Source organism: Rana temporaria, chromosome 8 (assembly GCF_905171775.1).
Source record: "Rana temporaria chromosome 8, aRanTem1.1, whole genome shotgun sequence".
NCBI lineage: Eukaryota > Metazoa > Chordata > Amphibia > Anura > Ranidae > Rana > Rana temporaria.
The window spans coordinates 78,163,123-78,189,273 of NC_053496.1; the positions used below are offsets into that span (position 1 = coordinate 78,163,123).

General features: G+C 43.8%; 1 protein-coding gene across 6 annotated transcripts in view; it reads right to left on the minus strand.

The window, feature by feature from the left end:
* Positions 1-26,151, minus strand: part of PCDH15 (protocadherin related 15) — a 1,266,541-nt gene that overhangs the window by 508,862 nt on the left and 731,528 nt on the right. For all 6 annotated transcript variants that reach the window (XM_040362073.1, XM_040362072.1, XM_040362074.1 and 3 more), the window contains one exon: positions 16,869-17,018. In XM_040362073.1, coding sequence (XP_040218007.1) covers positions 16,869-17,018 — 150 coding nt within the window. The remainder of the gene's footprint in view (positions 1-16,868; positions 17,019-26,151) is intronic.

Genomic DNA, 26,151 nt, shown 5'->3' on the forward strand with positions numbered 1-26,151 from the left:
TCAAGAAGACCCTCCAGCCTCCCTGACTGCAGAGAACACAGAGACTTCTCAACCATCCACAGAAAATACCCCTTCACATCAATGAAGAAAGGGAAACTGTCTAGTTAACTAAAGGAGAGTAGGGATGAGCCAAACACCCCCTTCCCAGTTCCGTACGCACCAGAAATTGTGAACAGGCAAAACATTTGTGCGAACACTGTTAAAATCTATGGGACACAAACATGGAAAATCAAAAGTGATAATTTTAAAGGCTTGTATGCATGTTATTGCCATAAAAAGTATTTGGGGACCCGGGTCCTGCCCTAGGGGACATGTATCAATGCAAAACAAGATTTAAAAAACTGTGTTTTTTTCAGGGGCAGTTATTTTAATAATGCTTAACCACTTCCCGACCTCCTCATGTACATTTACGTCGGCAGAATGGCACGGACAGGCACATCAACGTACCTGTACGTGCCTGCCTAGACGTGGGTGGGGGGTCCGATCGGGACCCCCCCGGTACATGCGGAGGTCGGGTCCGCTCGGGGAGCGATCCGGGACGACGGCGCGGCTATTTGTTTATAGCCGCTCCGTCGCGATCGCTCCCCGGAGCTGAAGAACGTGGAGAGCCGTGTGTAAACACGGCTTCCCCGTGCTTCACTGTGGCGGCGCATCGATCGAGTGATCCCTTTTATTAGGGAGACTCGATCGATGATGTCAGTCCTACAGCCACACCCCCCTACACTAGTAAACACATACACAGTGATCCCTAAATGTTACAGCGCCCCCTGTGTTTAACTCCCAAACTGCAACTGTCACTAGTTACACCTTGTAAAAACAGACCTTTTTTTCGATCGCCGCTATTTTTTTTAAATTTTGAATTTTATTTTTCGGCGCGTAACTTTTTTTTTACCCGACGCAACTTTATTGTCCCGTCGCAATCCACAAAGCCTGGCGTAACGTAATTTCGCGCGCTGCCCGTCGGGAAAATTACGTCACGAGCATGCGCAGTACGGCCGGCGCGGGAGAGCGTCTCATTTAAATTGTCATCGCCCCCTGCAGAAGAGGACCGCCTTGCGCCGGAGACATTTAAGTTACACGGCCGAAAATTTCTAGGTAAGTGCTTTGTGGATCGGGCACTTAGGTAGAAATTTTCCGCCAGTGTAACTTAAATGGTAAAAGTTAAGTTAGGCTACGTTTTTGTGGATTTGCCCCCTTGTCCCCATGTTGATATAAAAATCAATGGCAAACCCATATCTGAGCATGCAACCTGGCAGGCCACAGGAAAAGGGGGAGCAAGAGAGCTCCCCCCTTCATAGAACCGTGCCCCATGTTGACTGCATGTGGCCTTGCACTGTTCCAGGAAGGGGGTAGCTCTCTTGCCACCCCTTTTCCTGTGGCCTGCCATGTTGCATGCTCAGATATGGGTTTGCCATGGATTTTTATAGTAACAATGTTACTTTAATAACAGCTAGCAACACAATTGAATATAATGGATGGAATTAAATGAAGCCGTCCATTGTTTGCAATTGTCATGTGATCTGCTGTGATTGGTATCAGTGATTACATGGTACTGGCAACAAGCTGGTCTACTGATCAGTCATCGGCGGTGTCTGATGGACACAGCCGGTGACAGATCGCCCCACTGCGTGATCCCACGGCCCCGCAAGAGGTTTGTTATGCCAGGATGTCCTATGATGTTCACCCAGAACGACTGAAGTCCCTGGTATTTATCCCAATTGTGTATATTTTTACCAACAAGCAGTTATGAGTCAGGAGTTTATACATCTGTACAGTGAGTCATTGATAATATTTTACATGAAATCTACAAAAGTTAAAGCTGAAGTTTAATGAAAATTTTTTTTTTACAACTTTAATTACAATTAGACATGTGCAACACTAAATATTTTGTTTCTGAATTCGGTTTTCGGAATTTCGGTTCGGAATTTCGGTTTCGGAATTTCGGTTTCGTCCGAAAACATTCATTTATTTAGTTACTCCCGAAATGTATTTTTATTATTTTGTTTGTTAACCACTTCCCACCCGGCCACTGCACATATACGACTGGGTGGGGGCTTCATCCTTCTGAGTGGATGTTCAGGAACGTCCCTCAGAAAAAGTGGGGTCGCACGCGTGCCCAGCGCAGCGGCACAATTCCGATATGCTTGTGTCACCCGGACACGGCACATCTCTGATCGGCAAGAGGGCTCTGTGATTGGCCCTCCTGATCACATGACGGCTGTGTCCAATCACAGCCATCATGTAATGTAAATAGAGAGCCGGTTGTTAGGCGAATCGGTTCTCATCTCCTCACACGGAAGGTGTCATTGGAGAGAGGAGAGTGGATCTCTGCAGCCAGCTAGTGATCAGTGAGTATGAGCTGTTTTTACAGCTTTTTACACACTAATCACCGGCCCAGCGTCCCCACACATGTCCTCACACAGTGTAAACACACAAATTCCCCAAAATAGTGTCCCCAAAACACATGTCCCGAAACACCTGTCCCCCATATATGTAACAGTAAAATCACATGTCCCAATGATCATCTGCACACATATGTCCTATGTCCATGATCACCTGTGCACATCTGTATATGACCATCTGTGTACATCTGTCCGTGATCACACAAACCAATACACTTAACAGGATTTATTTTACCAAAGACATGTAGAAAAATATTGGATTTTATTGGATTTCTTAAAAAAAAATTATATATTTTTTTCCAAATTTCCGCTCTTCGTTCGCCTATATCGCAAAAAAAATGTCATTTGGGTACAGCGTAGCATGACCGTGCATTTGTCATTGAATGTACGAGAGCGCTGAAAGATGAAAATTGGTCTGGGAAGGAAGGGGGCGAAAGTGGCCAGTATTGAAGTGGTAAAATGCATTCGTCCGAAAATCCGAATTAAGGTCTAAATAAATCTGTCGGTTGAAGGCTTATGGTGTCTGTCGGATGTTCTAAGAAGATTTGACGAAGCAGCTAAACTGTATGACACCGCAATTGTACATTTCCGATTGTATGCTCCGTCCACACGCTATAGTAGAATTGTTGTATGACTAGTAATAATTACGTTTATTAATTATTATTTCTAGTCAACCAACATTAAAATTCTTCTAGAGCCTATGGGCGGAGCATTTGATCGTAAATGTCCGATTGCGGCGATCATATGTTTTTAGCTTCATGTCGAATAATCTTGGACTAAAAGAGTTAGGTTAAGCACATTCAACCGGAGGTTCCATAGAGATAGATCGCTATTGTTACTGTCATGTCAAATCTTCTATCTATATCAAACTGTTGTCACAACAAAAAAAAATAAAGCATTTTTTTATTTCAGATCTTTCGGATTTCAGATTCTGCGTGTTCGCTATTGTTTGTTAAAATGAACATGACAATCCACGAAATTCAGACGAAAATTAATGCACATGTCTAATTATAATACTTACCTATAATGAAGGATGTCCCATGAAATCCATGCTTTTGGATTCTGTAGAAATCTTTACTGCATGGCTGCCCTGCCCTCTTCCTGCTGCTGTACTTCCAGCACTCTGGAGATTGATAGTTTCTGGTCTCCAAGCTCAGCTTCACTAAAGATGATCCAGTTCTGACAAGCCCCCTCCCGCCCTTGTAAATTTGGGGGAAAATCATGCGACTGATCAGACTCCCCTCCATTTACTTTTCTCAGTGGAGAAGAGGTAATTTGGATCATCCTTAGTACAGATACCTCAGGAGACCCAATGCTGTTAACCCCCACAACACCCAAAGTTTAGCAGCAGGAAGAGGACATGGAAGCCCTGCAGTGAACAGTTTTACAGAATCCAGCAGCTGGCATATCGTTGGACTTACTACATTACAGGTAAGAAGGGCTTTTATTCTCAGAGAATAGGTGAAGGTGCACCTCCTCACTCCTAGTCACCCCTTGTCTTCTGAGCCCCCTACCCTGCTCCCATACCGTCTCTTGGGTTCTACCCATACCCACCTCCCAATACCATCCCTTTTAGAGAACCATGTATCATTTTGTGGTGCTAAGTAATTTGTATTGAATTTGTTAATGTGAAAAGATAGACAATAAAATAGATACTCTTCAATAATAAATTCCCCTAGCAGAGATCTCCCCCAGAAACATTAGTTCCCCCCAACAACAACAGATCTCCCAGCAACAAAAAACTATCTCTCAGCAACAATAGATGCTCCCTTTCAGAAACAATAAAGCTGCTAGCAGCTAGTATCAGCAGACCCCTCCCTCAACAGTAGATGCCTCAAAGCAACAATTGAACCCCCATCAACATTAGACCCCCCTGCAACAATAGATCTCTCCCAGGGACAATAGATTCCCCAAAAACCAGCATCAAAAAACACTCCAGCACACCCCACCACCCCTTGCCATTACATACATTCAGTGCTGGAGGTGCCAGAGCTGTGTTCCCACACAGTCCTGCTAATAAAAAGCCCTGCAGGTAAGTAATGCAACTAAAGCAGTAGATAATTTTTTTTAGCTAAACTTCAGATTTAAGCTTCCTATAGCACTATGAATAGCTTGGCCAAATGTGTATTAAAGCATATTTGGGATTTGGACAGCAGGACTTGGTAGTCCATACAGTTGGCACTGGATTTGTTTTCCTTTTAAAGAATCAGTAGGGCAGTTATTAGACTTCACTATCAAGAGCACCAGTTCCAATGAGTTCATTCAGAAAAGACAGAGACTATGATACAGCATTATTAGCTAGAAATAAATCAATGTACATTATCCATTACCATGTTAATGACTAAATTATTTGCATTGCATTAACTGTGCTAGGTTCATTTTGAATACAGTGTAACTGTTTCAGTGCAAAGCTGCTGATTTCATATCAGTCAACTCCCTGTCATTATCATGACAAATTTGTAATTTTATTAGCTAGCAAGAAGTACTAATCTGTCTCAAAACGGTATAATTCCTTGGAGTTGAAAACATCTAGTTCTTTTATAAATGGTTCTCCGAGGCAGAGAACTAGAGGCATTAGAATGTAGAATCTGACAACAGCAGTTAAAAAAAGCCTCAAATGTGTGACAAACATTCAATCAATTTTGACACAAGTTCCTCAGTAATGAAGATTTCAGCATACTGAAGTAGAGATGTGAAATGATTAGGCAGCACTATTTCTTAAGCATTTAACCCAAAACTACTCCTATAAGACTTTAGAAGAGTTTAAAACTCACACAAATCCAACTCCCATCCATGTTTTTCAATAAGCTAGTTTGATTCAAAGTAAAACATAAAACGACATTCCATATATATTGTAAGGAGCCCCTGCTCGCTCGGTTCCACTCTCCCAACACTCCTCTCCTGCTATTGAATCAGATTGCAGATCGCAACGTCTGATGGTTCAGTCATCTGATTCTCCGGGATTCGAACTACAGCTATGTGCCGTTCGAATCCAGTTGTGATAGGTCAGAACAAACACCTGGCAGGCTGTATGTAAGTTTAAACAGGCAACTCTTTTATTGGATGCACACACACTTTTATACAGAGCAGTTTGAACACCCTGCCCCCAACAACCACTTTCCTATTGGTCAATTGTAAAGTACATTGCAGTTCTCAATTAGGTCCTCTTGGCCATGCAAATGAGGACTTGAAACAGGGTCAGCAGGGATTGGTCCGATAGCTTGAATAGGAGGATTGATATGTGTAAAGAGACAGACGCTCCAGGGGGTAATTAAAGTACATAAACAGTCAAAACACAGAACAATGCTTTTCTTCCAGACCATGGAGCCGTCTGGTAGGGGAGGGTTTAGCCTTATGAAAGGGCAGAAGACCCCCCACTGTGGTAACAGATTCAAAGGAGAAATACTTCAGTATTCCAAGGTTCATGACAATACTCCCCTCCTGAGAAAACAGTCCAACAGCCACAGTGGGACCCCGAACAGGTCAACTCGAGGATGTTGGAAAAGTAGTCTTACGGTTCAGGTCTGTCTGCCGGGATTACCCATCCGCATTCCCGTTTTGAGGCCCTGGCCGATATTGTATGGTGAAATTATACGGTTGCAAAGCCAGGCTCCACCTTAGTAATCGCCAATTTCTCTCCTGCCAACCCGGTTAAGCCATATCAAGGTATTGTGGTCCGTCATGACGGTAAAAGAGCATCTATACACGTAGGGATGCAATTTCTTTAAAGCCCAGACTAAGGCCAAACACTCTTTTTCCACGGCAGCATATCCAACTTCACGGGGTAACAACTTGCGGCTGAGATATACCACCAGGTGCTCTTTCCCATCATCGCCAACTTGGCTTAGTACCACTCCTAGGTCCGAACATGGAGGCGTCTGTATGAATGGACAAAGCATTTGTTAGGATCGGGTGCCGCCAGTATAGGAGCTTGCGTTAGGGCAGTTTTTAACTGATGAAATGCTGTCTCGCACTCCGGGGACCACAGGACCTGTCTTTTTGGTCAGGTCCGTTAGGGGTTTGGCTATGTCACTATAGTGGGGTACAAACTTCCTGTAGTACCCTGCTGTCCCTAAAAATGCAAGTACCTGGTCTTGGTTCTGGAACCGGCAGTTTAGGACGGCTTCTATTTTTTGCAGGTTCTGGCCTCTGCTTCCCACATCCCACTCTATGTCCCAGATATTGCACCTCAGACATCCCGATATTACATTTGTCTGGCTTTAGGGTCAGTTCTGCGGCTCGGATGTTACCTAGCACTATTCCCAGGTGTCTAAGATTTTCCTCCCAGGTCTGGCTATAGATTGCGATGTCGTCAAGATATGCACATGCAAAATCTTGCAGACCATCGAGGAGTTCATCTATCATCCGCTGGAAGGTAGCCGGAGCATTATTCATCACGAATGGCATCACCAGAGACTGGTAAAGGCCGAACGGGGTGATGAAGGCTGACTTCGGAATTGCTTTCGCATCCAAGGGAATAGTCATCAGATAATGTCCCTGAGCTATTTTGTCCAGCAATGCGTCCACTTGGGGGAAAAGGGTAGGCATCTGTCACAGGACAGTCATTCAGTAGCCTATAGTCCACACAAAATCAGGTCGTGCCATCCCGTTTTGGAAAAAATACTACAGGGGAAGCCCAGGGGCTTGCTGATGGTTCGATCACCCCTACCTCAAGCATCTCCCTAATCTCCGCTCTCATCCCTTCTTGCACTGCTCCGGGAATCCTATGGGCTGGTTGTCTCAGAGGCTTCTGCCCGGGGGTCTCTACCTTGTGCACAGCTATGTGAGTGTACGCAGGGAGTGCCGAGAACATCTCCTGCCGGTCCTGGAGTAATTCTCTGGCCTGTTCTCGTTCTTGGGATCCTAATCTATCTCCTAGCCATATATCCTCCGCACCCCCGGAACAGTTACTGATTTCGGGAATCTCCAGCATCGGTAGATATTCAGAGTCCCCGGTGGCAGGAGCGCATATGGCGGCTACTGCCTCAGCCCTCACATGATAGGCCTTCATCATATTAATGTGGAATGTCCTCTTAATTTTTATGTCTGCACAGCTGGCTACCACGTAGGTGGTATCGCACAGCTGTTTTACCACCTGATAGGGGCCCTGCCAGGAGGCCTGTAATTTTTTTTGCTTCAGGGGTTTTAGTACCAGGATTTTCTGTCCAATATAAAAGGTGTGATTCCGCGCAGACCGATCATACCAAACCTTCTGCTGACTCTGGGCCGATTGCATATTCTTGTGGACTAGATCGGTAAGTTCCAGCAGTCACTCCCTGAGTTCCAAGACATAACTAAGGATGGGGAGGCCTTCCAGATCCTCTACCCCCTCCCACTGGGCCCTCACTGAGTCTAAGGATCCCCTAACCCTTCACCCATATAACAGCTCAAATGGGGAAAACCCAGTGGACTCTTGGGGTACCTCTCTATAGGCAAACAGTAGATGGGGAAGATATTTCTCCCAATCCTTCCTACTCTCCATGAAGGCCTGAAGCAGCTGCTTCAGGGTCCCCGTTAAATCTCTCACACAGCCCATTAGTCTGAGGGTGGTAGGGGGCGCTCTGGAGGGGTTTAATCACACAGAGACGCCAGAGCTGCTGCGTCAGCTCAGCTGTGAACTGGTTACCCTGATCGCACAATATCTCCTGGGGAAACCCTACCCTAGTGAATACCCGCAGTAAGGCATCTGCTACTGTATCCGCCTGGATATTGGATAAGGGAATGGCCTCTGGGTAGCTGGTGGAGTAATGCCCCACTGTGAGAATACACTTTTTCCCGGTGGCATTGGGGCGGGCCAGTGGGCCTATGATATCTACCGATATGCGGCTAAAGGGTTCTCTAATAATCGGCAGGGGTTGCAGCGAGGCTTTTGAGTGATCCCCTGCCTTCCCTACTTTCTAACAAGTCTCACAGGTCCAGCAGTATTCTCACACCTCAGCATGTAATCTGGGCCAGAAGAAAGACAACCGACTCCGGGTCTTGGCTATCCCTAAATGTCCGGCCAAAGGGGATGTCGTGAGCCAGCCGCAATAGCTCCTATCTGTATTTCTGGGGGTACAACTAGCTGTTTGTGGGGACCCTGTCACTTTCCAGTGCCCATTCCCTCAGTGTAACGATAAAGAAACCCCCCCTCCATTCTGTCTTTCCCCAACCCACCTGGATCCTTGCCCGCACTGTCCGATAACCAGCTAAAGTTGGGTCACTCTGAGTCTCTTGCTTAACGTCGGAGGGAGAATCCCAGGACACGGTGTTGTCAAGTCGGGGTAACGTAAAAAGATTTGGTCTTACCTGGGTCCCCATAGGAGTGGAGTTGTCTTGAAGTTGGCTCTGACGTCTGGTGGTCACGGCCATGGCAGCCTCTGGGGCATACGAGGAAGTTAAATGTCCCAAATCGTTCCCCAAAAGTACTTCTGTGGGTAACTCGCATAGTAATCCCACTCGCACCTGTCGCTCCCCTGAGCCCCAATCCAAGAGGACTTGGGCGGTGGATAAACGTAGCACCTTGCCCCCTGCTACCCTGACTGCAACAGACTGGCTGGTCCGGGCTGACTGAGGAATCATGTGAGGCTGGATGAGGGTAATCGTAGCCCCGGAATCGCGGAGTCCCTGGGCCAGCTGCCCATTAACCCATACTGCCTGGCTATGGTGCTGCCGATTATCTATGGCAGCAGCTTGGACAGGATCAGCTTCAAACAATTCGCCGCACTCTTCCTGAACATCTCGATGGTTGGGCTCATTCTGGAAGCAATGAGCCGCTGGTCTGGATGGATGATTAGTCTCTCGATACCTCGTGGATCGGGTAGGGCAATATCGTTGTAGATGACCAGTTTGGTTACAGGTATAGCACTTAGGTCAGGTAGGAGGGTTGGGTCGGGCTGGGGGTCTAGAGGCAGACCACTGAGGTACTGAACTTGGGTTAGAGGCTGGTAAACTGGGTCGAGATAGTGGATAGCGCTCGCTTTCACATGACCTTCGAGAGTCCAGATATTCATCGGCCAAAGTAGCCGCTTGCTGTACAGTCTGTGGTCGCTTATCTCGCACCCAATCCCGTACTACTGGAGGGGTGTGGTTAAATAACTGTTCTAAGAGTACTATCTGGGTGATGTCCTCTATGGTATGAGTGTGGCTTCCCTGGAACCAGCCCTTAAGGTTCCGCTGCAGACGATGTGCCCACTACATGTATGTTGTGTTGGTTTGTTTCCGGGATTCTCAAAACTTAATCCGGCTGGCTTCGGGTGTAATGGCAAATCGGGCTAGCAGAGCTTCTTTTACCTGGTCATAGTCTTTAGCGTCCTCGTCCTCCAGGGCCCGATATGCAACCGCCGCTCTGCCAGTTAAATTACTCGCCAGTAATCTTGGGACAGTACTTTATGTATCTGGCACAGTCTCTCAAAGTCCTGCTGGAATGCTTAAATTTCCTCCTCTCCCTCCTTAAATAGTTTGAACGCCCGAAAGGGCAACTTACGGAAAGGCGCTGCATCTTTAGGCGTTGTCTCCGATTGCCGTATTTTTGACATTCTCCGCTCATGTTGCCGCTCTAGTTCTCTCTCTTGTCGCTCATCCTGCAGCTGGATGTCTCTAATGGCATTCTGTATGGCGGTCTCTGATGGGTTAGCACCATGTAATGCCAACCGCTCTCTCTTATGATATAATGAACCAACGGCTTAGATGTATATTGTTGGTGAATCAACTGAGTATCTGGCTGTGAAGACCTTTGGCATTTCCGATGCTGGTTTGGGGAGAATCAATTCCATGCTCCCCATATATACTATTATTAGTGAGTTAAGACTGCGAGGCACTGCCACTGTTGAAATGGTTATAAAAAATGACACAGGGTCCCCAAGGGTGCAGCTTGAGAAGTTCCAGCATGTGTTTTGTGTGTAGAGAAAACTGTTTTAAGTTTTCTCTGGGTTTGATAGTCCTACAGTGGGCCTGGAGTTTGAAGGTTACAAAGTGTCCTTGATGGTATGGAACTTTTAATCCTGTTTCTGGACTTTGCAAGACACCTTTCACACCTGTATGAGTGCACAGGTGTAAAAGGTTGTTATAGGCCAGGTTTGAGAGCAGCTCAGAGCAGTTGGAGTTACAGTTGCTGCCCTTTGGAGACAGAGCCCTGTCAGCAGATCTGGGAGTCCCTGCTGGAGACTGTGGGCCAGATTCTCAAAAGAGATACGACGGCGTATCTCCAGATACGCCGTTGTATCTCTGAGTCTGGCCGGTCGTATCTATGCGCCTGATTCTTAGAATCAGTTACGCATAGATTTTTATTAGATCCGACCGGCATAAGTCTCTCACGCCGTCGGATCGTAACTGCATATTTATGCTGGCCGCTAGGGGCGTGTACGCTGATTTACGTGTTGAAATATGTAAATCAGCTAGATACGCGAATTCACGAACGTACGCCCGGCTGACGCAGTACAGATACGCCGTTTACGTTAGGCTTTTCCCGGGGGAAAGTCACCCCTGCTATATGGTGGCGTAAATGCGGCATACCAATGTTAAGTATGGCCGTCGTTCCTGCAACGAAATTTGAAAATTTTACGTTGTTTGCGTAACTCGTCCGTGAATGGGGCTGGACGCAATTTACGTTCCAGTCAAAATCAATACGTCATTGCGGCGTATTAGGAGCAATGCACACTGGGAGATTTCCACGGACGGCGCATGCGCCGTTCGTGAAAAACGTCAATCACGTCGGGTCACAGAACATTTACATAAACCACGCCCCCCCTGTTCCGAATTTGAATTAGGCGGGCTTACACCGGCCTATTTACGCTACAACTTACGGAGCAAGTGCTTTGAGAATACAGCACTTGCCCGTCTAAGTTACGGAGGCGTAACGTAAATAGGTTACGTTACGCCCGCACAAAGTTACGTCAAACTACGAGAATCTGGCCCTGTATCTCTTTTTAGGGGAATTCTTCCCCTAGGACTGGGAAAGTGGGGACAGCTACACTGATCTGGGAGGCTGAGAAAGCTGAGGTGGATAGCAGGTCCAGGAGGCTGGAGGGAATCTGGAAGTCTCCATAGAGAACAAGCTCAAGAGGCTGGAAAACCCTATCAGGAAGCCAGGAGTGGGCCCATACAGCAAGGTGCTGCAATCAAGGCTGAGAGATCCTGAATAGTGATCTGGGAAACCAATGAGAGCAGAGGTGCTGCTGACAAGAGATCCAGGTGGCGTGGTATTTTCAATGATCAGTTTTTTTGCTGAAGTTGGAAAATCTCCTGCGTGGGAATCTCTGTGGGAACTTTTACTTTTATTTTTTTTATTTAAGTGGGCTGCTGTGCCCTCAAAACTAAAGTTAGGACCAATGTGGACTTAAAAACACACCACTTAGCTAACCAACTCCATATCACAAGATAAATACTTCAATCTTATGATATGAGGATTAATGGTTGGGATGTATATAGTAAATTGGAATGACTGAAGGATATACAGTATATGAATTGTCAAAAGTCTGGATATTAACGCATGCAATATTTTATCTGCCTTTAATTTGGAGGTCACACTATCTGGTAAGTGCAATTCTATTTGAGGTAGCAGCACATACAGTGAGTATTGCTTAAAGAAGAAATTGAATACATCAGGTTATATACACAATTTCTGTGGACTTTATGATTTATAAGGAATTATTTAATTGAAAGTTTTTTTATCTTTCCATTTCACTTGGACACTTATAAGGAAGCACTGCTTATTGTTTGGTTTATATAATGTATGATATATACAATAAGTAGCAGCTTTTTGGGTGATTTTTTTTTATTTTTTATTCTTAATTTGATCCTTAGGCACAGTGTTATCATATTTATATGTTGACACGTTTGTATCGTGCATGTCCAGTGAAAGTGAATGAAACCATTTGGTAACAGCTTGCGTGACCACCTCCAGTATTCCACCAATCTGCAGATCGTTGCATCTGTTACAATTTTCTAAATCCTCTATGTGTGCCTGGACTTGTCAAAAGTTATCTAAAAATGTTTTATGTTCTTTTACCAAGTCAATATATGCTAGACTCAGCTTATAATGCTTAGTTTCCAGCCTGTCTGTGTGACTCCCTAATGCCACCAGTCCTTGTGTGAGAGCATGAGTTTGCAAGTTTACTTTTTAAACTTAGCTGCCAGTTTCTCATATATTTCTTCCAGCCCTGTGTCTAAATCCTCTTTAGTGAGGTGATGTGAGTACTCATAGTTTTCAGAGTCATTTCTGGGTGTTGGAGAATTGGCTCATAGGTCTAGGGAGCCATGCAGTGTCAAGCCGCTATTCTGGGACATCTTAGGACATTTCCTAGTTCTGATGAGATAGGTGGTAAGGAATTTCTGTGATGGGGTTATACCTTGGTGAGTATTGTAGAACTACTGGAAAAATAATTTATCTTGCACCACACATGCACCACTAGAATAACTGAAATGTATGTTCATTTTTCAGACTATTTCTGTTTAGTTTGTAACTTAAAATATTTAAAAAAAGCTATTTTAAAACCTTGGTTTGAGATATCGTGTGAAACAAGAGTAGGCAGCATGCAAATTTGTCAGAGGAACTGGGAGCCTAGCTTGTTTGGAAGAGGCTTTAGAAGAGTCTTCTGGTTTAAGGCCTTCCACATTCGATCAGGAAAAGGTTATCTGTGAAATAATAGAGGCTAACTGTGCAATCACACAATGAAAAACTTAAGACACTATGGATTTTTTTTAAATATTGGGGCTTTTAAAAATCTTTTCATAAGAATATTGGGCCAAATCCTCAGCCAGGCGGCGTAACTTAACTTTCAGCAGTTAAGTTACACTGACTTAAAGTTTTTACCTAAGTGCCTGATCCACAAAGCACTTACGTAAAAATTTCAAGCCGTGTAAGTTAAGTGCCGCCGTCGTAAGGCGTTCCTCCTCTCCGGGGGGCGTTTACAATTTAAATGAGGCGCGCTCCCGCGCCGGCCGTACTGCGCATGCGTGTGACGTCATTTTCCCGACGTGCATCGCGCGAACGTAATTGACGCCGGGCGGCTTTGTGGATTGCGACGGGACACTAAAGTTGCGACGGGTGAAAAAAAGACGCGCCGGGAAAACAAATAATTTTAAAAAAAAATGACAGCGTCGCTCAGCATGCATTCCTGAGAGGGAGAACTCCATACCACGTGGGTACCTACCGGAGCATGATGGGACGGTGATGCCTATATAAATGGGATGCAAGGCGCGCTTCCATCATTACAGCGACAACAGGCGACGAGTCAACATCGGAAGAGGGGAGAAGAACAGAAGAGAAGACCCTGACGTCACAGAAGACCGCGCTGGCTGCCTGTTTGAAATTGAGCTAACACACAAAGATAGCAGGCAGCCAGCGCTGAAGAAGAAGGCACCGGACATCTGCAGAAGAACCGGGGTTCGCCGAGTCAACAGCGGAAGAGGGGAGAAGATGGAAGAAGCCCCCCGGAGTCCGGAGAAGCCCCCCCCCGGAGAGCGGAAGAAGAAACCCCCCCCCGGAGAGCGGAGAAAACCCCCGGAGAGTGGAAGAAGAAGCCCCCCCTGGTAATTGAGCTAATAACGAAGACAGGGGGGGCATCCGGAGCATAATAATAAATTATTTTAAAAACCCTTGTGTTGTGTGTTTAATAACTTTTACTTTTTGCCTACAGGTGAATGGATAGGGGTACGATGTACCCCATATCCATTCACTTAGGGTGGGGGGGCCGGTATCTGGGGGCCCCCTTATTAAAGGGGACTCCCAGATTCCGATAAGCCCCCCGCCCGCATACCCCGACAACCAACGGCAAGGGTTGTCGGGAAGAGGTCCTGTCCTCATCAACATGGGGACAGGGTGCTCTGGGGTGGGGGGGCCCGCAGTGCGCCCCCCTGCCCCAGAGCACCCAACCCCCCCATGTTGAGGGCATGCGGCCTGGCACGGCTCAGGAGGGGGGGGGGACGCTCGCTCGTCCCCACTCCCATTCCTGACCGGCCGGGTAGCGTGCTTTGGATACGGGTCTGGTATGGATTGTAGGGGGACCCCCTACGTCGATTTTTCGGCAGAGGGGGGTCTCCTTACAACCCATAACAGACCTAAGGGCCTGGTATGCTCCTGGGGGGGAACCCATGCCGGTTTGGAATTTACAAATTGCCGTGGAGTTCTCCCTCGGGAATGCATACCAAATGCCGTCGCTTGAATGGGCCTTTACAAGGTGTGACTAACTTTACACTTTGTAAAAGCAGCCCTAGTTTTACACCAGGCAAACTAACACTTACGGCGAAAAAACTAGGCACAAAAGCTTTGAGGATCGCCCTAAGTGCTAATTTGCATACTAGAAGAGGCATTTCGACTCGAAATGCCCCCAGTGGCGGATGCGGTACTGCATCCTAAGATCCGGCAGTGTAAGTCCCTTACAGATGTCGGATCTTCTGCCTAACTTAGGAAAACTGCTTCTGAGGATCAGTTCCAAAGTTAGAACCAGAGATACGACGGCTTACGCCGGAGTATCTCTTTTGTGGATATGGCCCATTATTTGTACAGCTACATTTTTTCTCATCACTATGTTGTTGTTATAGTTTGCATATCAGTAAATCTAAAGTTTTAAATATTTTGTGTGCTTTTAAGTGAGATCTTCTAAAAGGATATTGTTATTAAAATTTCAAAGCTTAATTATCTATTAATTAAAATCTTTATTATCTTACGTAAAATTATTGTTTTGGGCAACAGTTTACTATATAAATTTGTAGTTTAAATTTACTTTGGGTCCATAGGCAAGTGGAGACTGAATATGGATAAAACGTATGACCACCTCAACACACTTAGATAAATTAGATAAGATAGTAAACATCAGGTTGGTAGCGTATCTTAAACTTATGCAACTGCTAAATGGCCTTTTTTGTAAAAAAGCAATGACTCTATACTAAGTGACATCTAACAGTTTAAATAGTATGTCACCCATTGTTCTTCGTTTCCTTCAGTAGGTATGTGCGTTTGACATATGTAAAAAAAAACAGCAGCATGTAGAACCATCAGTAAACTTGGGCCGCGTACACACGGTCGATCCATCCAATGAGAATGGTCCGACGGACCGTTTTCATCGGTTCACCACTGAAGCGGCCTGATGGTCTGATGTGCGTACACACCATCAGTTCAAAATCTGATTGGGTCAGAACGCAGTGACGTAAAACACACGACGTGCTGAAAAAAACAAAGTTCAATGCTTCCAAGCATGCGTCGACTTGATTCTGAGCATGCGCGTGTTTTGAACCGATGCTTTTGTGTACTAACCATCGGTTTGGACCTATCGGTCAGCGGTCCATCAGTTCGATTTTAAAGCAAGTTCTATAATTTTTGTCCGAAGCACAAAAGACTGATGGGCCGTACACACGGTCGGTTTGGACCGATGAAACTGAACTTCGGTCCGTTTTCATCGGTTTGGACCGATGGTGTGTACACGGCCTTAGTAGTACAGGTACTACCTAACTTGTTTTCAAAAGGAGAGATTATCAGATTTTGCTTGTAATTCAGTTCCAATAATTTAGCCATCAAAAGAGTGGATACAAAAAAATGTCAATAGAATGGGCTAGTATACAGTGGAGTTATTTTTATGCAGCAAGATTATATTTCATTTTTTAAAGAACTAATTTCAAAAGATATGAAAAGCTACATAAATTTAAACTATAAAAGGTTAAATGATTTCAAGAGTTCTTCAATTATTTTAACATAATTAACTCATGTGTTCTAGAAATGCATTGAATACACCCTGTGGAAATAAAAATAAATGTACTACCTACAATCAAACAAATAGTACAATTATTCTGATGCCTTAAGGGTAAATACCTTAAAAGGGTGATAACTTGTAAACATTGTTACTCAAACGTGTAATGCCACTGAGCTTATGAAATAAAAAAGTGAACAATATGTCTGCTTGCATAAATAAAATTGTACTTTTTACTTCGATTAATGCATATCTATGGTCAAAATATAAAATCATATATTAATGTGCAGAATTTCGATTCTTTTTAGGCTACTCCTATTATTTCAAATGATCTTGAAGTTTGTAATCTTAGTTTGTGAAGATCCCCACTCATTTACTTCCTTGAATTTTGTAACACGTAGTCACTATGTCTTGTGGGTGGACACTGCTTTGGCACACATTTCACAGAGCCTGCCTTCTGAACTACAGAGGTGTTGGGAGGAGGGGTTTCAGGAGGTGGAGTCAGTACAGAGTCACTGCTTACAGGCAGCAAGATGCCATGGACTATGTAGTAATTGGAAATATTATTAAAATAGCACATGAGAAGCATGCAGGAAAACCAGAAAGTTGTGGAAAATGATGGCCAAAGGATAGACATCACTTACAACATTAAAGGTGATTTTTCAAGTATGCTTATGTTGGATTGTCAAAAATAACTACTGTTTGTATTGTTATTATAATGCTGATGTTATAAATCAAAAGTGTATGCTGTGCCCATAGATTTTCTTTAAGGGCAAAGAGTGCTGAATGATGTCATACTTACTCTTATAACATTCTCTCCTGGTGCCATATCTGTATAGATTTTGACATTATAGGATATGTTAGAAAATGTTGGAGTGTTGTCATTTGCATCTATAACCAAAATGTTGACAGTTACTGGAGTACTTTCTTGGGTTCCATCAGAAGCAACTATCTGTTTAGAAGACAATGAGAAAAAAAGGTTAATTTTAGCATTACTACTATTAAATAGGGATGAGCCAAGCACCCACCCGGTTCGCAGCAGAACATGCGAACAGGCAAAAAATTAGTTCAAATATGCAAACACCGTTAAAGTCTAAGGCCCCGTACACACGACCGAACATGTCTGCTGAAACTGGTCCGCGGACCAGTTTCAGCAGACATGTTTGGTCATGTGTACGGCCGATCGGACAGGATTCCAGCGTACATTTGCCCGCCAGACCGTTTTCGAGCGGGCAAATGTTTCTAAACTTGCTTAGAAACATGCCCGCTGGAATCCTGTCCGTCGGACATGTTCGGTCGTCTGTACAGACTTACCGTACATGTCCGAGCGGCCGCCATCCCTCGCATGCGTCGAATGACGGCGGACCGCTTTCATCGTACATGTTTGCCCGTGTGTACGAGGCATCAGGGACATAAACATGAAAAATCAAAAGTGCTAATTTTAAAGGCTAATATGCAAGTTATTGTCATAAAACATTTCGGGGACCCGGGTCCTGCCCCATGGGACATGTATCAATGCAAAAAAAAAAGTTTTAAAAAAGTCAGTTTTTCCGGGAGCATTGATTGTAATAATGCTTAAAGTGAAACAATAAAAGTGAAATATTCCTTTAAATTTTGAACCTGGGGGTGTCTATAGTATGCCTGTAAAGTAGCACTTGTTTCCCTTGCTTAGAAAAGTCCCTGCACAAAATGACATTTCCAAAGGAAAAAAAGTAATTTAAAACTACTCGCAGCTATAATGAATTGCCGGGTCCCGGCAATACAGATAAAAGTTATAGAAAAAAAAACTTTGGGTCTGGTATGAATATTAAGGTGAACCCTGCACCATTTTGTTTTAAATGGAATGGGATTCCCCCCAAAAATCCATACCAGACCCTTACCCGAGCACACAACCTGTCAAGCTGCAGGAAAAGAGGGGGGATGAGAGAGCACCCCCCCTGAACCGTACCGGGCCACATGCCCTCAACATGGGGAAAATGTCACCATGTTGATGGGGACAAGGGCCTCATCCCCACAACCCTTGCCCAGTGGTTGTGGGGATCTGCGGGCGGGGGGGCTTAACAAAGGGGAACTCCAGATCCGCCCCCCATGCGAATTGATACCCCTACCATTTCACAAAAAAAGTATCAAAATGTTAAAGACCACAAGTTTGGGACAAGTCTTTTATCAAAAAGAAATACAAAAAAAAAAAGTTCCAACGTTGTAATCCTGTCTCCAGCAATCCATTACAAATTATACGGCCTCATAGGAGGCGCCCAACCGAATGACGCTCTCTCGGTTTGACAGTTCTTTTATAGCTAAAGGTGGGGCCATCCATCATGTGCGCGGGTGACTCCGCCCCTCTCAGACGCAAGGAGAAAGCCTGAGGTTACCCAATGATGTGTATGGGTGACCCCGCCCCCTCTGACACAACGCGGGTTTCCCATAATGCTTTAGGGGGTGGGGTCACCCGTACATGTTAATGGGTAACCCCAGACTTTTTCCTTGTGTCAGAGGGGTGGCGTCACCCATGCACGTGATGGATGGCCCCGCCCTCAGCTATAAAAGTACTGTCACATGGAGAGAGCGTCATTCGGCCAGGCACCTCCTATGAGGCCGTATCGTTTGTAGCGACAGTTTTTTTTTTACGGATCACTCGAGACAGGATTACATAGTTGGGACCTTTTTTATTGTTTTTTCTTTTTAATAAAGGACTTGTCCCAAACTTTCTCCGGTGGTTTTTAACATTTTGACACTTTTTTTGTGCAATGATAGGGTTACAATGTACCCTGTTACCAATTCACATGGGGGGGCTGGATCTGGAATTCCCCTTTGTTAAAGCCCCCCGGCCACAGACCCCCACAACCACCGGGTAAGGGTTGTGGGGATGAGGCCATTGTCCCCATCAACATGGGGACATCCTCCCCATGTTGAGGGCATGTGGCCTAGTACAGTTCAGGAGGGGGGACCCTCTCTCGTCCCCCCTCTTTTCCTGCAGCCTGCCAGGTTGCGTGCTCGGATAAGGGTCTGGTAAGGATTTTTGGGGGGAACCCCACGTCATTTTTTTAAATGGCACAGGGTTACCCATAATATCCATACCAGACCTGAAGGGCCTGATATTTTTTTTCTTTAGAAATGTAATTTTGTGCAGGGACTTTTCTAAGCACGGGAAACATGCACTACTTTACAGGCATACTATAGACACCCCCCATGTACGAAATTTAAAGGAATATTTCATTTTTATTGTTTCACTTTAAACATTATTAAAATCACTGCTCCTGAAAAAAAGGCAGTTTTTAAAACTTTTTTTGCATTGATGGGGCAGGACCCGAGTCCCCGAACACTTTTATGACAATAACTTGCATATTATTATTATTTTTCATGTTCGTGTGCCATAGACTTTAACTGTGTTCATGTGTTCGAAAACATTTTTTGCCTGTTCGCATGTTCTGCTGCGAACCGAACCGGGGGGTGTTCGGCTCATCCCTAATTAATAATACACTTCCAACTGCCAATATAAAAATATATATATATATATATATATATATATACCATATTTATGGGCGTATACTGCACACTTGTTTGCCCTGAAATTCAGGGCAAAATCGTGGGTGCGCAATATACGCCAATACCCGCTTCCCACGCCGAGTTTGAACTACTGCGCCGGCATATACCGAGTGCAGTACACTCGTGTATAGTCGGAAAGGCTCGGGTTCTCTCGCAGTCACGTCCTGGATGTACAGGACGCACAGGACGTGACCTCGAGAGGAGCCGATCCTGCCCGACTATACACGAGTGTACTGCGCTCGGTATATGCCGGCACAGTAGTTCAAACTCAGCGCGGGAAGCAGGGATCGAGCGGGGAGGACACCACAAAAGGACGCCAGACCCGACGAGGAGGACACCACCGAAGCCACCGACGGACGCCGGACCCGATGAGGCCGCTGATGGACGCCGCGCAAGACACCAAAACTGTAAGTACTAAAATATTTTTTTTTTACAGGAATGCAGGTTCACTTTAGGGGTGCACGCTATACGCCGAAGCGCGCAATACCCCGATTAATATGGTATATATATATATATAACCATACAATAAAGACACTCTATACTTTTCTCACCAGGAAAGTATATTATGATGTCTTTGTATCATGTCCCCCCAAGCAGTAGTATATTATATAATATAATATAATATTATATACATTACAAGAAAATCTATTTTATACAAATTATATACGGTAGTTCACCTTCACTAAATTCCCACAAAATCTTTCAGAATTATGACTTTATTTAACCATGTTTTGTTCTTTTGTATTGTTTTCACAGGGAAAATGTTGATCTGTTAATTGACAGGTTCAATTTCTAGGCATACAGTGTCACTTTAAGATGATACATTTTCTGCCACTGCTCTTTAGTATTTCTATCCAATATAGACACCGCCATGCATTTGATAAGCTACTTTCATTCAGAATTAGCCTTCTGTGACAAATAAACCTGCTCTATGCATGGCCAAGTCCCTTTATTACCAATCGTATTTAGTTTTTTTTCTTTCATTATACATCTCATTCATATTCACAGTTTGGAATTTCTTTAAAAGTTACTTATAAACCCTATTTTTAGGAAGGACACGGTTTTTGTAAGCATTACATCACACATTTGGGAATAATATTCTGTGCCAAGATGCTCAACTGTTCCAATTTTAGACATTTCTAAATGTTCTATTCAAAACCTAGACATTCAGTTGAAATTAATATGAGTTTGACAGACTTGACATTACTGGCTAGCAAGTATAGAAGTGCAGCTTAAGCTCTCTATATATAATGATTTTTGTCAGACTATGAAAATGAAGAGGAACAGTCATTTTAATTTACCCTACGGGCATTTGATTCTAAGTGAAATGTTTTTAGTATGAATCAATGCATTAACATTAAATAAGTGGCGCAGAAATGAATGACAATGCAAAAAAAAAATGATTTTAACAAAAATGTTACCTCTATCTTTAAATACACAGAATACATGGATGATGAATTAAACTGTAAAATGTCACAGTAACACTGGAAACAAGGTTAGCAGAAGTCTACTTTTTTCTCATTTCACCACAAATATAATATCTGCTCTGTGTGTTTTTTGGAACTGTGACATTGTTATTTAAGAAAATCAGAAGCAAAGTGTAAAACATACAGTATTTACAATTTCACCCCCCCCCCCAAAAAAAAAAAAAAACATTTGTAAAATGTCACCTTTGAACTTCCTTATTGGAGTAAAAGACAGACACCAAGGGGTTTTTGATTGAGATGTTTCAGGAAATACCACATTATGACAAGTTATTTTACACCTTTTTTAAGTAAATTATTGTTAACATTTTGCCTATTTTTGTAATGTTATGGAACTGTAAATCTGATTTCAACTCAGTGGGGTTGATTTATCAAAGCTAGAGAGTGCAACATCTGGTGCAGTTGTTCATGGTATAATAACGGTGAAGACAATGAGAATAAATAACTTATTATATGTTAATAAACAGTATCAATCAATTAATAAAGTGTACAATCAATCAATAATTATGAAAAGTTCATAACAAGCTCTATGGTCAATTCCTCTGTGTGTGCTCCAACACCGTGTTTTCGAAAGTGCGATGTGAAGTGAGGCTTGACACGCATACAGATAGGAGCCCTCCCCTTCCACTTAGGCAGCTGAGACGCACACCGTGTAACTGCAAGCCACATATCGGTGACGGATCGGCTTCTACTTCCCCTGTGGTTTTTTTATGCCTGTTGTACCTTACACTGGACTATGTAAGTGCAATATTTTAAGAAATAAAAAAAAAAAAAGCAATATCACACTATTCTCGCCTTCTGTGGCTCTTTGTGGCGGAGCCAAATTTACAGAAAACTGTGGGCCAGATCCACATAGAAATAGATCGGCACAGCGTATCAGAGATACGCTACGCCGCCGTACCTTACTTGGCGTAATTTCGAATCCTTAAAGATATTGCGCCGTAAGTTACGGCGGCGTAGTGTATCTCTGGCGGCTGAATTCAAATCGGCGATTAGGGGGCGTGTTTCATTTAAATGAAGCGCATCCCCGCACCGAATGAACTGCACATTTTTTTTAACTTAGACGTGAATTACGTCCATCCCGATTCACGGACGACTTACGAAAAAAAAAAATCAAATTTAGACGCGGGAACGACGGCCAAACTTAACATGGCAAGTCTAACTATATGCCGCAAAATACCAGCTTTAACTATACGCCGGAAAAAGCCGACTAGAGACGCCGTAAAAAAATGCGTCGGCTGCTCGTACATTCGTGGATCGTTGGAAATAGCTAATTTGCATACCCGCCGCGGAAAACAACGTGAACGCCACCCAGCGGACGCCAAAGTATTGCATCTTAGATCCGAAGGCATAACGAGTACGTACACCTGTTGGATCTAACCCAGCTGCCGTCGTATCTTGGTTTGAGGATTCAAACTAAAGATACGACACAGGTAATTTGAAAGTACGTCAGCGTATCAGTAGATACGCCGGCGTACTCCGTCTGTGGATCTGCCCCTGTGATGGGAGCTGGATGTATTCAATAAAGGATACATGTGTTTAAAGAAGAATCAAGCTTTTATACCATTGCCGATTGGATTGGAATCGGGTTTTATCTGTACACAGATACTGATGCTGATGTGATTTCTGAAAGGATGCAACAAAAAAAATTCCCTCTAATCTATGCCTAATGGTCCCTCGGTGGCCAATGATATCTGGTGAGTGCATTATATTATCACTTCAGGTGAAGCACTATCTATTTGAGAATTTGAAGCACATTGCACTTTAGAAAGCAGGGTGTTGGAGCACACACACACACACACACACACACACACACAGCTTGTTATGGACTTTTCATAATTATTGATTGATTGTACACTTTATTAATTGATTTATACTGTTTATTAACATATAATACATTATTTATTCTAATTATCTAATTGCACCCTTCACCATTATTATACCATGATCTATTAGTTATCACTAATTTTAGGTGCAGCATTAGATGATCTAGTAATTTGCAATTGACGCTGGTACCCCATCACTCCCCCTTTTTAAGTTGTTCATGGTAGTCATTCAGCTTTTAACTTCAGCTTGTTCAATAAAGCTTTGGCAATAAAAAAAAAAATGGAAGCAGAGTGGTTTCTCTGCAGAGCTGCACTGGATTTTGCACTCTCAAGCTTTAGTAAAAAAAAACAGTGACACTTTATATGCTTAGGGGCACCACTACTGTATTCTGTTAATATGGACTGTACGCATATAATTCTGAAGTGGTTTATTTCTTAAATGTGCATGTCTTTAAAGCTTTACATTTTATAAAAACATCTAAAAAGTATAGCCTTCCACCTGCAAGGCACCTTGTTCCATGTTGACAAGAATCTCATCTCTACATCTCTTCCCGGTGGATGTTGGAGTCTGTATGGGACACTTATGCAAATCTGGGAACCCCCTTTAAAATAGAGGGGCCCAGATATATCCCAAGTTAGTAAATATGGGGTACATAGTACAGGGGAGGCATTTGTGTTGCCCCTCTTATGTTGGTGGTCTTCTTAATATCTATATTAGCCCTTTCCAAGGATATGCATTTTAAAGGTGGACCTTATACCCATTATTTATTTTTTATTTTTTATGGCAAAGAAAGGGTGGGAGCAGTGAGCACATGCCCCTTCATAAAGAGTACCAGGCCACATTTCCTCAACACTGGGAGGGATCCTTGTGGGAGGGATGCAAAGCCCTACATCCTGATCTCAAAATTTCTTGCTCTATAATTACAGGGGTCTGTGTGGAGGGAGCTTTATCAGAATATACTGTAGAAATCCATGTGGGATGAAATCCTCAGTCCTGGGTCCTGATTTTGTGATCCACCAGCTCACGGACTGGTCCGGTGTGTGCTGGGCTATTAATAGACACCTGACCATGAATATGGGCTCCACCCTCCTGAGAAGTCCTGGTATGCAAGGGAGAAGCGTGCATGTTTGCATGGGACAGTCTGATAGAGCAGACAGAGGGCCCAAGCCTAAAGGCTGAAGCAGCAGGAAAGCTGTGAGGAAAATAGCTGACGGAGGTACAACATTTCTACAGTAGTGCAGGGATGCTGTGTGACAGGGTCAGAAGGACTGAGGCACAGAGCCTGAGCAGTGGTGCTGCTGCTAAAGAGAGCAAGGTGGCTTTTTTAATTTTATTCACAATGTTGCATGTGTAAGCCAGAAGGCTGAATATATATATATATATATATATATATATATATATATATATATATATATATATATATATATATATATACATACACACACAGTATTTCACAAAAGTGAGTACACCTGCTGACAACAAAAGTGAGTACACCCCTAAGTGAAAAGGCCCAAAGTGTCAATATTTTGTGTTGCTGTAGCTCCCCAGTGTCTTGCCTACAGTTAAGCATGGTGGTGGAAGTGTCATGGTCTGGGGAGCTACAGTTTATTGAGAGAACCATGAATGCCAACATGTACTGTGACAAATTTGAAGCAGAGCATGATCCCATCTCTTCAGAGACTGGGTCGCAGGGCAGTATTTCTACATGATAACGACCCCAAACACACCTTCAAGGTGACCACTGCCTTGTTAAAGAAGCTGAGGGTAAAGGTGATGGACTGGTCAAGCATTTCTCTATACCTAAACCCTATCGAGCATCTGTAGGGCATTCTCAAATGGAAGGTGGAGGAACACAAGGTATCTAACATTCACTAGCTCTGCAATTTCGTCATGGAGGAGTGGAAGAGGACTCCAGTGGCAACCTGTGAAGCTCTGGTGAATTTCATGCCCAAGAGGGTTAAGGCAGTGATATAAAATAATGGTGGCCACACAAACTATTGACACTTTGGTCCTAATTTGGACATTCTTCATTAGGGCTGTACTCACTTTTGTTGCCAGCTGTTTAGACAATAATGGCTGTGTGTTGAGTTATTTTGAGGGGACAGCAAATTTACACTGTTATACAAGCTGTACACTCACTACTTTACAATGTAGCAAAATGTTATTTCTTCAGTGTTGTCACATGAAAAGTTATAATACAATATTTACAAAAATGTGAGATACTGTATATTCAGTATATATATATATATATACAGTATATATATATATATATATATATATATATATATATATATATATATATATATATGTATATATACAGTATATATATATATATATATATATATATATATATATATATATATATATATATATATATAGTATATACAGGTGTACACACATACATACATCTATGCGCACACTTACGGGCAGCAGCAGATTCCCATGCGTGCCAATGTGCATTGGCGTGCGCATTGCACTGCGTGCATGTGCAGGAGCACACCCCTAGCCACAATTGGTGCCAGACGGCCTTTTTAAAGGATGGCCTGACTTCTGAAAAGTGCTGACTGGTCTTCAGCTGTGTCCTGATATTCTGAACCCAGTTTAACCTGGCTTGATTCCTGTTGCTGAAATTTGAACATAAACCGACAGCAGTCTGGTTGGAATGGAGGACAGCCGCAGGCACAAGCCTGGACCCACTACAAAAGGAAACAGATACCGGCCATATCCACAAGCTCTCACACACCGCTGTCAGAATGCCAAGAACCGACAGGCAGGCTAGGGTGGGGGTAGGCCGCAATGCGTTTTTAAGGCCCTGCCTCCTTCATCAAGCTGACCCACCCCCATGAGGGGTGGAGATTTTAACTGCTATTTTGGGTTAACATTTATAGTCCATTGATATTGCCTATTGCTGTTCGTTGCAACCCCTGGTATCAGTTTCCTTTAGATACCGGCAATAACGGAGCTGGGTGAGTTCCTCTGATCCCGCTCTCTGCCCATAACCTTTATTAGACAGTGCCACACTTCCATGCTGGTTACCATCACAGCTGGCCGCTTCCTACAGTCCCGACTTCTGCCACTACATCATCCTGGAAATGGACACTCACCCGCCGTCCATGGATAATCCTCATGCCTAGTTATGGGGTTTATCTACATGCTTGTTTTTATCTACTAAATGTGAGTTGCCGATTTATTGTGCTTTTAATAAATCCAGGGAATGTAACAGCGCCC